Raw genomic sequence first — 11,792 nt, forward strand, 5'->3', positions numbered from 1 at the left:
AAGCTGTTAGGATGATTTCAATTGAATTTATTATCATTCTTTATGAGTAACATAGTTCAATTTATGTTTTAATCTTAATTTTATTTTTTTGTGATAGGTGTGCAATCGACTTTCACGGATGTTCATGTTTGAGTGGTTGAGACTTGAGATTGTCAGGTGTGGAGTAGCACTTGAAATTATACGTTATTTTGCAACTAATTACCTGAAATTAATAGGGTGATGATGTGTTAATATAACTTAACGTGCACATGTTTGGCATGGTTTTAACTAGTTAGCAACTTAAACACACTTAGCTAATTAGCTAGCTAACCTTTACTTTCTAAATTTTATTTCTGTGGCCCAACATTTTTTTCTATATTTCCATTTTTTCTCCATTTCTTAACTAACTGCTTGTATCTCCTGCCAATTGCCAAGTGCCACCTCATGCCTTTTAAACTACTTCTAACTTTATTTATTAATTTTAGAAGGTGATAGAAAGTATTTGCATGCCACGTGTCTTAACAAAGTTTCAAGTTTAATTTTGGACAATGTATTGACCTAATAGAAATGATTTTACCTTTCAATTAAAGGTTTAGGAATCAATCCCCCATTAGAGACATGCTAAGTTAGGATTTTCCTTACCATACGCCCGCTTCCAAAGTATTTAACCCGTTAACATCATCTGGTTGAGCCGTTCAGAATTCCAATCCGATTGAACACTTTATCTTATCTTCTAATTTTTATATTTTTTCAAAAAAAAAGTAGTGTCATAGTTATTCGTTCTGTTTTTATAAATAACTAGTGTGTGGCTCGGGCGATGCCCCGATTGCTACATTGAATAGTTAAAATTTTAGATTGTTCTTGAGCAAAGTATTTGATAAGATACATGTATACCGTTAAATGAAAGCATTCATCAAGTTCGTCAACTACACAAACACACTAAGTCATTTATCATGAGAAATAATTTTTCAATTGCATCATCTTACAAGTTGTATAATTTGTTTTCTAGTGGAAATAAGTGATTCAAAATTAACAAACACCAAATTAGATATATGCAGCAATGCAACGCATTTCTGTAGTTGATGCTTATGAGACTTATGACATCATGTTTATTCATAGCTGTCCTAATTATTTAATTATTTTTTTTCCCAAAATAGTCAATATAAAATAAAAAGTCACATAAAAGTTTAGTTGTTGTAAACTTCATGTTAACATTCATTTATAAATTAATGTGAAGAGATAAGCCACAAATGGTTGTTGGTTAAGATGGTAATGAGAGTTAACATCCACACTTGAGGTCTAGAGTTTGAACCTCATTGTACGTATTGATTTTTGGTTGTCCATGATATGACATATCATTTGGTGAGTGGATAATGTGGCGCAAAGGAAGAGTACTACGTGCCACATACATATTTTTCCGAACACCTTTTAATATATTAGTATAGATTTCACGAAGAAAGTAATCTAATTATATTTTAGCTAGTATTCGTAAAAATCCAAGTGTCCAACAGAAAATGAGAAAGGCATTGCTTCGCAAAACGAAAGCAATGTCATGTCTTCTTCCAAACCAGTCATCTCTTCTGTTTAAACCCGCCATCACCCCAACCATTTCCTCCCACCATTTTCTCCCCAAACCTTCCATTTTCTCTCTCCTCACTCCCCTCTCCGCTCGTCCTCAACCTCAACCTCTGGTAAGTAAAACTCCATGTTTTTATATCTATCATTCTTACTTTCTCACTAGCTTAAATTTGATTACAATTCACCGATTTGCTAAATTTGTCTGCAATTTTTTCGGATTAGGGTTTGCGAAATTGGAATTCGAGGACTCAATTCCGGTGTTTAGGTATGAGCTCCGGTAAAGAAGTTGAGTCGATTTCGTATTTATCGCAGCTAGAAGCAGCGGAGATTGACGAAAATTTAATGGGTCCCTTGGGTTTTAGTGTTGATCAGCTCATGGTACATTGGATTGCATTGTCGCTTTCCTATTTAATTTTCAATTGGCTCTGAATTTCAATATTTGATGATGAATTGCAACTTTTTTCTCTCTTGATTTTGTCTAGGAATTGGCTGGTTTAAGTGTTGCTTGTGCTATTGCTGAGGTAAGATTGCGAAACACACATTTTCTGTTTCGTTGTTAATCTTTTGTCTTTGCTTTAAAGCATTTTGGGTATGATGTGGAGTGACAAAAAGTAAAACTACTACGAACAACTCTATACAACAATAATTACATCTTGTAATTTCGTTTCATCTTTGCAATAAAACCTAGTGTACTACTTCAGCCTTAGTCATGATTTAGGATGTGAAACTTTGTTAACGTTCAAAATATATTTTTAGTGGGTTAATGAGGAAGATCAATCAAATTCAAAGGTCAGGAATTTGTGTGCGCTTGGGTTTTGAACTTTTGTTCATCTAAGCCATAAATATGATATAGTTTACTCCGTATTACTTCGTTGTGTTTTCTGTTCTTTGAAGATTTGGTTTCAGTTGCTTAAGATTTTAAAAGAAGTACCTTTCTATAGACATCAGATTGTTCGTATAACATCATCAGCTTATATCTTTGATATCATGACGCTTGACATAATTGAATTGCTAAAATATGATTTTATAGAAGAGTAAGCCAAGTTATTTACTGCAAGCATTAAGCCAAACTCTTTGACAAATCAAACAAAAGCTGCACATATGAATGTATAAAGACCAAAACCCAAAACAAGATCCCAAAGAAAGATTCCTAAATTGACTAGCAAGTTTATCTTTTAGGCAGTGTAGTAGAACAGCAGGCAGAAAACTCTATTAAGGAACATTAGTGTTGAACTAGGTGCAGGTTAAGATTGCAGTGACATAAATAGTTTAAGAGTAGCATAAAATCAGTACTATTATCGCTCTTAATACCTGTTCCAACAAACATAATGTACATTTATGTAAGAATAACCCTAGAAGACCTTTTCAGGTCAATGTCATGATGGGGCGAGACGGATGGTGTGGTTCCCCTGTACCTCAACTAGTGAGTTTGGATTGAGCATCCCGTTGTGTGTCTCATCTTGTGCCCCTAGTCTCTTTTTTTTAAACTCATCATCGACTTAAATTGAAACATTTTAAGTTATTGATAGTTTCAAAGGTGATGTGGTAGAATATGAGATGTTTGGAATAATATGGGATACAGAATGTCATAGAGGATATCTTCTGAATGCAAAAGGGCCAACACCAAAATCTTTAAGCTGCTGCTAGAATTAGGCTCACTCTCAGTTTTAAAAGGCGTGAGGCGCACCAAGGCGCAAAAGTCCCTAGAGCCTAGGCGCAAGGCGAATGCACGCGCCTTTCGTATGCAAGGCTCACAAGTCATCATTTAACGGCAATAATCAACACACCAGTAAGATAGCAAATACGAAAGGACTTTAGTACCCCATATATGTGCCAATCAAAATTAAAATATGTAAAGATGTAGGAAGAGTTGGCAAAAAGGATAACTGTTTTTATATTTGCAAGCTTTGTGTAATTTATATTACCTTTTCGTAAGCTAGCTTATTTTCTTTGTCGAATTATGTGAAAGTTCAAATGTGTGCAATTTTTCTTAGCCAAGGGAAGAAGTCAACCCACTATGCATGATTGTTTTCTTATTGTGATTTTATCATGACACTTCCTTTCTTCATTTATTATTTGTTGGATGTCTAGGGGGAAATCATGGTATATAAGTAACTAATAAGACTTAGTGACACAGTATTACTTATCATTATGCCAGGTCTTCAAGCCTTCCGAGTATAAGCGTGTCCTTGCAATCTGTGGCCCGGGTAATAATGGTGGTGATGGACTTGTGGCCGCTCGACATCTATATCACTTTGGATATAAGCCATCCATCTGCTACCCAAAACGCACTCCTAAGCCTTTGTATAGTGGCCTGATGACTCAGGTAGAACTGTAGAAGATGGGTCATGGTAATTTTTGGGTGTGTTTGTCCAGCTAAATTTCCTTCTCTCAAAGATGCTTATGTGACATTATTTTGTGTAGCTTGAATCATTGTCTGTGCCTTTCTTGTCGGCTGAAGATCTGCCTTTGGACTTGTCTGATAACTTTGACATTATCATCGATGCAATATTTGGGTTCTCTTTTCATGGTAATTAGCTTTTGATACTAGTTTGTAAATCAACTGGATGGCTGAATTCCGTTTTGTACTTTTTCTATTGTGAAGTTTGCAATTAAGTCTTGATTGTGCAGTCAAATTATGCTATTGCGGAGCTTCAATCCCAAGATGCATCTATCAATATTTGCTAAATATGTTATATTACCAACTAAGAACAAAGAAGATAATAAAGTTGAGCCTCAGTTTGTAAATGATATGATATTACTTTTGTGTTATCAGGAGATAATAGCCCTGTGTTGAGACAATTGCTATAAGTAAATTTAGGGCATTTTGGAGCTTGACAAATGAGTGATCTCCATTAGTAGCAAAATGTTTCAGTGTAGCAGTAACTGCCATGATTAGATCTATGAAGTTATAGTTCATTTAAAAAAAAATTGAATAATCGCTCCGTTTATTAGGTACCCCAAGACCACCTTTTGATGCTCTCATCCAGAGGCTGGTATCCTGCCAGAATTATCATCACACTGGTCTGAAGTCAACCGTCGTTGTCTCAGTGGATATTCCATCTGGGTGGCATGTTGAAGAAGGAGATGTTACCGGTGAAGGCATCAAACCTGACTTGCTGGTCTGCGAAGCCTCTTTGGTCTTCTGAAAAAATCAATCTTTCATATACATTTTAATGCCTAAGTTAAGAGTTACGCCATTGTCTCTTGCAGGTCTCTTTAACTGCACCAAAGCTATGTGCTAAGAAATTTGGTGGACACCACTTTGTGGGTGGAAGATTTGTACCTCCGGCTATTCTAGAAAAATATAAGCTTCATCTGCCGCCATATCCAGGCACTTCAATGTGCGTACGCATTGGAAAACTTCCTCAAGTGGACATTTCTTCTTTAAGAGAGAACTATATATCCCCAGCCCTATTGGAGGAGGAAGTTGAGGCTGACCCTTTTGATCAGGTAAAAATGTAAAATCCAATTATGACAATGGGTGTTTTAGCAAGTCAAGAATTATCACGTGTGTCAGGCAGTCTATTTTTTATTGGTTACTCTATCTTTGTTGTATGAGCGGCATGGCGTATTAATCCCCTTAAACAAGGTATTACTTGGGATTCTATGTACTTGTGAATTAGGACTTTCTTTGTCATTATTCATCACCATTAATGTTTTTACAGCTTGCTCTGTATCTTACCTCTACGGCCCTGACCATTATCTTTCAGAAAACATAGTGTACACTGTACATCATATTACATGTTATTGGGTTTTCCAAGGCTGGCATTTGGATTCCAATGGCTCAACATTAAATTTGTTCTTCTACACATTTCAGTATCAAATATTATACTTTTGGGTGACTAGTGAAATCCATCCTGTAGTTCCGCAAGTGGTTCAATGATGCAATCGCTGCTGGGTTGAAGGAGCCAAATGCCATGGCCTTGTCAACTTCTGCAAAGGATGCAAAACCGTGAGTTATGCTGCTCCAGTAATTCTATGTGCTCTGTTTGAAAACCCAGTATTCTCTGTCTTTAACTGTATCTTCTGTTGCAGTTCATCGCGGATGGTTCTGCTGAAAGGAGTTGATACAAATGGCTTTGTCTGGTTAGTCCCCCCCCCCCCGTCCCTTATGGACCAAGAAAACTGGATTTTCTTAATCCTGACTTCTTCCTGCTCATACCTACTTCTGTGATTTCAGGTTCACCAATTATGAAAGTCGGAAAGGAAAGGAATTATCTGAGAATCCACATGCCGCACTTCTATTTTACTGGGATGGCCTTAACCGCACGGTGCGTGTTATAGTCGTTTTATGAATGGCCAGGGTCTTCTTAGTGATAATTTAACTAAGTTGGCAGTTTTGGTTGTGTCTGTTCAATCTGAAAGAATTGACTTTGGAAAAATGCTTTATGGGAAACATAACTGCTAACAGGGTTCTTTTTTAAAATAAGAATCTTATGTTAGAGTCCAGTTCAGGTCGTTGGCTTGTTTTCTTGTTGTTCTTGATTTTTCTTCTGCCTGTCATACTGGGAGGTGGGGAAGGAGGATAGCACTTCTGTAAGTCTATAGACAAATCGTAGTTGAAGTATTAGTTTGACAACTCCCAAAACTTCACATCCTGAATGATGGAGCTTAATCAATTTGTCTGTGCTTTTCGCAATCAAGTGGATCTGTGGATGTGAAATCTCTTTCAGTTCAGTTGGATTCTGATGTTTGAATTCTTTTCCAGTATCAGCACTGCAGTAGATAGAGTTCTGTTTCTGTTCTCCTTCTGCACTCTCTTTCATGTGTGTGGGAGGGGGAGGGAGAACTAGATAGCGGGTTAGTGAGGTGCACATTACAGTGAAGGGGGTTTATGATCAATGCAATGGTTTGATATATGTTTTTGGCTTTCATTTAGATTTTAGAGGCGAGATTTTACAGTCTTGGTAATGTAGTTTCCCTGATATATTGATTGCCATGCTTTTTTTGTTGAAAATTTTGTTCTAGCAAATCTTCTTTTTCTTTTTTGGTAGAAAGAGTAGGGTGTAACCCTTGTATTAATAGTCAAAGAACAAACACGTATTCTAGCAAATCTAACATCGCATCGGTTTGTCTTTTAGGTAAGAGTAGAAGGGCCAGTGGAAAAGGTCTCTGATGCGGAATCTGAACAATATTTTCATAGCCGTCCTCGAGGGAGTCAAATAGGAGCTATTGTTAGCAAGCAGGTTCTGCTTGTGTTTTGCATCATTCTCTTGTTTGATGATGCCTGATCCAATATTACCATATGATTTATCAACTTTTCTTCTTCTGTTCAGAGTAGCATTGTTCCAGGACGGCAATATATCCAGGAGGAGTACAATGAATTGGAGGCGATACATTCTGATGGGTTAGTAGACTAGTAGTTCACAACTTGGCTGTTCCTTGATATAAATACTTTTTTCTGATAAAAAAGTAGTTGACTGTTACTTTTACGAAGCTTTTTTAGGCATTTTGCAGAACTAAAATGTCTAAAAATACCGAACATTTATGTCCTGGCTTAGTTTTGACAATTTTCCTTCAGTATCAAGTTATGTATCCTTGAATTTGACTGCTCTTAACCAGGAACCAATTGTATCTTTGTCCTGAATTAGCTTAAACTGTTTCTACTTCCCTTATATCTCTGATTTTGTATCTTGGAAGGTGACTAGCATGTATGAGGAGCTAATCTGAATTTCTATGATCCTTTAAGAACCTTTTCTTGTCTAAATTTTTTTTTTTTCTGAGACTTTTTTGTGTTATCTTGTGTTTCCTTTCTTCTTTTCCCCTCCTCCCATAACCGTGAGTGGAATTATTTTGCTTCTTTGTGCAGAAGGTTGATTCCTAAACCAAAGTACTGGGGAGGATATCGGCTGAAACCAGTAGCATTTGAGTTTTGGCAGGGGCAGACTTCTCGCTTGCATGACAGGTGGGACATTGCAACGTACTGCATGTTTATTACTCCCTCCGTCCCAAAATTATCTTCCTGCTTTCCTAAACGAGCGTCCCAAAATTATCTTCCTGCTTCTAATTTTGGCTACTAAGGTCCCCACTTTCTCATGTACTATATTAATTAAAAGTGAATTGAAAACCTCACCCATGTACTATATTCCACTTTTCCCATGTACTATATTCTCTTTCACATGTACTTTATTCCACTTTTCCATACAACTCAATCATCATTTGTACTTTATTCCACTTTTTCATGTACTATATTCCACTTTTCTTAAAATCCGTGTTTTTGGTCAAACAGGAAGATAATTATGGGACGGAGGGAGTATAGGTCACTTAGTGTTAAGCTGCTAACTGATGCAAATATAAATTGAACCCTTTTCTCTGAGGTAGCTAGTATTATGGCTTTGTGTAGCTATTAACTTGTTGCTTTGCTATGCTACTATTAGTCTATTATTGCCTCCTTTGTTCCTTTCTGGTCATGTTTTTCTTTTTCTCTTTTCCTCATATGTGTGTGCAGACACAATTGCACACATTGGACTTATCTGTGTGTTTTATCATCAATGTTGTCTGATCCCTGTACCCCCCCCCCCCCCCCCCCCCTCTAACTATAAAGTTTAGTTACAAACTTACAGTGAATGTTATGGAGGATAGAAGAAAGGGGAGAATAGGGAGAGGAAGGAATTCATTGTTCATCATTTAAACTTTGGGTTGGCTATGGAAAGGGAGGTAAATCTGTTGCAAAACTAAAATTAATATGAGAAGGATGTGAGTAGTGTAGTGTAATAGAGATTCAGCCCAGCTAATTGTATCATTTTACATGACAAACTTCTACTTCTCCTAATTCTTGCTAATATAGCTTCACTGCTGAGTTGATAAAAAATTGCAAATGGCTGGAAATGATTTTGACGTGCTATTCACATACCTCTATCTTGGATACAATTTTCTGATGTGACTTCGTCGTTGAGTGAATAAAAATATTATATACTCCTCCAGTCCCTATATCTCGCGTACATTTTTTTAATATTTGGTTGAGTGGATTTGATGAAGAGGTATAACAGTGAAGCCACATATTGTTGATGAGAGACTAAAGTTATAGGGGTGTAACTGATAAGAGTGACTGAGTGAGCAATGGGGTTATTAGTGCATCTGTAATGCGGCTTTTATTTTTCTGTTAAATCGTCTCAGTTTTGCTATGATTTTTTATTAAAGTAGGAAAAGGGAACCTTTCAATTCCTCAGCCAACTCAACTGTTATCCAATCAATGGAAGATAGATCTCTCATTCTCCCTTCCTCAAATCCTTCTATCTCAACACCTATCCCTCGCATATATATTTTGTATCCTTCCCCTCCTCTTTCCTTCCATACCATCCCCTCACCACCTCCTAAATTCCTATCCAGAAGAGCTGTTAGGGAAGAGTTGGATTAGCTAGTTGTTAAATTAAATGTAGAACTTTGATGAACTGATACACAGAGATATGACAGTTGCTGATGGGGAAGATTCCATTTAGCCATCTAATAAAATAGAGGGTGTTATGCCTCCAATCAATTGTGAAGTTACTCTTGAATTGCTACATTTAGTTGAGCCTGGCTTAATGCTTGAGCTGATAGAACTTGAGTGGTACTGGAGAGGGGTAAGACACTATTAAATACAAACTAGGCATGCTCTCTTTTTCTGATGTGCTAACAAAGAGAACACTTGAAGTCAAATACGAATTGTTTTGAATTTTGTATGGCTTGTGGTATTAGTTGGGCCAAACATGATGTCTAGATCAACGGAACTTAAAGGATTTCAGAAAGGAATAGACACACATGACACATGTCCCCTTTCTGTGACGTGATAGGGAAAATTTAGATGAAAGTTGATTCATTTTCGAAGTCATAAAAACATTTCTATTATCACAGGCACTTACATTTGACCCCCTCACCTCCCCCCAAGACGGAAGCTTCTATTAATATATTAAGCTGAATTCTCCCACTGGTAGTTTACTTACAAGAAACCTACAGGACCTTTTAAAGATGATAAACGTGCTGTAAAACCGGAATTTTGTTGTCAAACCGCCAAGAAGTGTTCTTAAAACCGTTAATGACACGAGGAAGTCCTTTCTACACAAAAGAACTTGCCCTTGTAATGCCACATCCATTTTGCATTTTCTGTTGTCATTAGTACAAAAAGGAATCAATGCACTTCATCAAAAACTTCAAAATTGAATATAAAACTCTAGTTTTGGTTATTAGCCTTGTCTGGAGTATTCTGTAATTGAAAAGAATCTTTGTTAGTTAGGATTGGATTACAAATTATGTCAAGAGAGGGATATGCTGAAGAACATTTGAACTTGAAACTAATGAGTACTAAAATTTGCGCTTTGAATGAAGTCTGAAAGACTAGATGAGGATTGAGGACGAGTATTTTGACTGCTCTTTGTAGACCTAAACATATTATGCAACTTTTGTTAGAATAGAAATTATAGAAGCTGAAGTACTCGGAGCTTCTTTTCGTAACTTTGAGGTTGCGGGAGCATTTTTGGTGTTTGTGCTCTTTGTCCATGTTTTCATCTGCATAAGCTGTTCCTCTGTTTAGAATGTTACTGAGAAACAAGAGAGGACAACTCACTACCAGTCAAAAACAAAAAGCTTCATACTATTAATTTCCTTTGAAACTTTCCTCAACTAATCCAACCAAGTATTAGGAATACCCCTGGCTTTTGCTCAATACCAAAGTACCTTATCATTTGCTCATCTATGTTCTTGTTCTGCATCTGCAACAGTAGACATCTGTGTTTCATTCTTTGAATAAAGTCTAACTTTTGAAATTGTGAAAATTCCGTTAAATACTGTTTTTGATATTGGTATTATTTCTAGTTTTCTACTCTGTTTCTTTCCCCTTTATTTGAATCTGATTCTTTTAAACAAAAAAAATGTGCTGTATATGGTCATGGTTAAAGTGTAACCAGAATTTCTCTTTTGTTAGGCTGCTATATTCTCCAGCAGAGGTTGATGGAAAGAGAGGGTGGAAAATTGATCGCTTGGCTCCATGACTCGTGCATGCTCTATCAGCATTGTGAAATACATAGTATGTCCAATAATCTTGCTAGTTTCACTTAAGCTCGATTGTTCTAGATACATTATGTTTTCTAAACATCGTTTATTTACTAATTTTCTTTTAATAATCATGTAAAGCTTATTAATCTTGATAGAACCCGAAATGCAATAAATTCATTTGTCCTATCACTACAAAAAGTACAGGCTGATTATAGCAAAATAAACATGAAACAGACTACAAAAAAAAGTAGAATGAATCATTAGTTGGGGATTAACCACTAATATTTCAATATTAGTGGATAATTCTCTAAAAAGATTAGCTTTTCTTCCCAGATATTGCTACTGTAAGTTTGTAACGAGCGTATCGGCCAGTACAGTAGATGAATGGTTTAAAATGGATCTTTAGTTGCATTTTCTTATAAAGTTGTGATGTCTATTTGAATGCTTTTGTGGTTGAATTGAGTTGAGATCTTTAAACATATCATCTAAAAATTGACTTGTTCTATCAAAGAATATGATTTCTAATCTTTGCAGCTGGTGTTGTCATTGTCTTTTGCAACTTTCTACTGTGGTAACCTCAAACTTGTAAGCATTTCTTATACTATTCCTGTTTTTCAAAAGTTTCCTGCTTCTTTTTTGCACTATTATCATTTATACATCTCTACTTTCTGCATGCTTCCTAGCACTAATATTTTCTTTTTTTAAAAAAAGGATTGTTATCTAGAGGAAGAAATAATTATTGCGGCTACGTTAATTAGTCGCTTTAATTGGTAGATTGTTGTCTATTATGTGTAATTGTTATGATTATACATGGCTTTTGTTAGTTGATTACCATGATTAACATTCAATTATTGTTAATCATGCAATGCATTAATTTCGTCATAATCAAGATGCAGATTTGTAGCTAGTAATTTCTTTTGTATTCTAGTACGGCGTAAGACAGAAGGGGTGACCTTTTGCTGCTTTTGTTAATCACCCTGCGCCTGTGTGTAAAGAAGGTTGTAGGCTGGGTCAGGCTTTGGGCCCACGGGTTATGGGCCTGCTACCGAGCACTCCAAACTCGCTTGTAAAGGGCCGGGCCGAAAATGTGGGCCGGTCAGTCGTGTCTGATCTTAATTTTGCTAAATTTAGCTTGGTTTGTTGTGCTTTTTCCAAAAAATGTGGCTCATGGCTGGCCCACGACTTCGCGCCCGTGCTGGACCGTGCTTTTTTAATGTCCGTGTCGGGTCGGGTCGGTTGGGCCCATAACCATCTTTACCTGC

At 36.5% G+C, this 11,792-nt stretch overlaps 1 protein-coding gene across 3 annotated transcripts; it reads left to right on the forward strand.

The window, feature by feature from the left end:
- The first annotated feature begins 1,465 nt into the window (after positions 1 to 1,465).
- Positions 1,466 to 11,337, forward strand: LOC110802155 (pyridoxine/pyridoxamine 5'-phosphate oxidase 1, chloroplastic). Of its 3 annotated transcripts, XR_008928528.1 has the most exons (16): positions 1,466 to 1,670; positions 1,780 to 1,935; positions 2,040 to 2,078; positions 3,716 to 3,883; positions 3,982 to 4,087; positions 4,513 to 4,679; positions 4,771 to 5,010; positions 5,424 to 5,512; positions 5,596 to 5,646; positions 5,741 to 5,831; positions 6,642 to 6,746; positions 6,837 to 6,907; positions 7,370 to 7,465; positions 10,460 to 10,561; positions 11,065 to 11,115; positions 11,242 to 11,337. XR_008928528.1 is itself a non-coding variant. In XM_022007687.2 (15 exons), exons 1-14 carry the CDS (start codon positions 1,494 to 1,496, stop codon positions 10,524 to 10,526), a joined length of 1,623 nt encoding a protein of 540 aa, XP_021863379.2. In that variant the 5' UTR covers positions 1,466 to 1,493; the 3' UTR covers positions 10,527 to 10,561; positions 11,065 to 11,337. The 3 variants fall into 3 exon arrangements, 2 of the variants coding, with proteins under 2 accessions (XP_021863379.2, XP_021863312.2); XM_022007687.2 differs by having other exon boundaries at positions 11,065 to 11,337; XM_022007620.2 differs by lacking the exons at positions 11,065 to 11,115; positions 11,242 to 11,337 and having other exon boundaries at positions 10,460 to 10,728.
- The last annotated feature ends 455 nt before the right edge of the window (positions 11,338 to 11,792 follow it).

This window comes from Spinacia oleracea, chromosome 2, assembly GCF_020520425.1.
Source record: "Spinacia oleracea cultivar Varoflay chromosome 2, BTI_SOV_V1, whole genome shotgun sequence".
Classification (NCBI taxonomy): domain Eukaryota; kingdom Viridiplantae; phylum Streptophyta; class Magnoliopsida; order Caryophyllales; family Amaranthaceae; genus Spinacia; species Spinacia oleracea.

Excerpts from the sequence above, each read along its gene's own strand:
- LOC110802155 (XM_022007687.2), top strand. The coding sequence starts at position 1,494 with ATGAGAAAGGCATTGCTTCGCAAAACGAAAGCAATGTCATGTCTTCTT. Across the intron at positions 3,884-3,981 it reads ATAGTGGCCTGATGACTCAG|CTTGAATCATTGTCTGTGCC; the intron begins GTAGAACTGTAG and ends TATTTTGTGTAG. Across the intron at positions 7,466-10,459 it reads ACTTCTCGCTTGCATGACAG|GCTGCTATATTCTCCAGCAG; the intron begins GTGGGACATTGC and ends CTCTTTTGTTAG.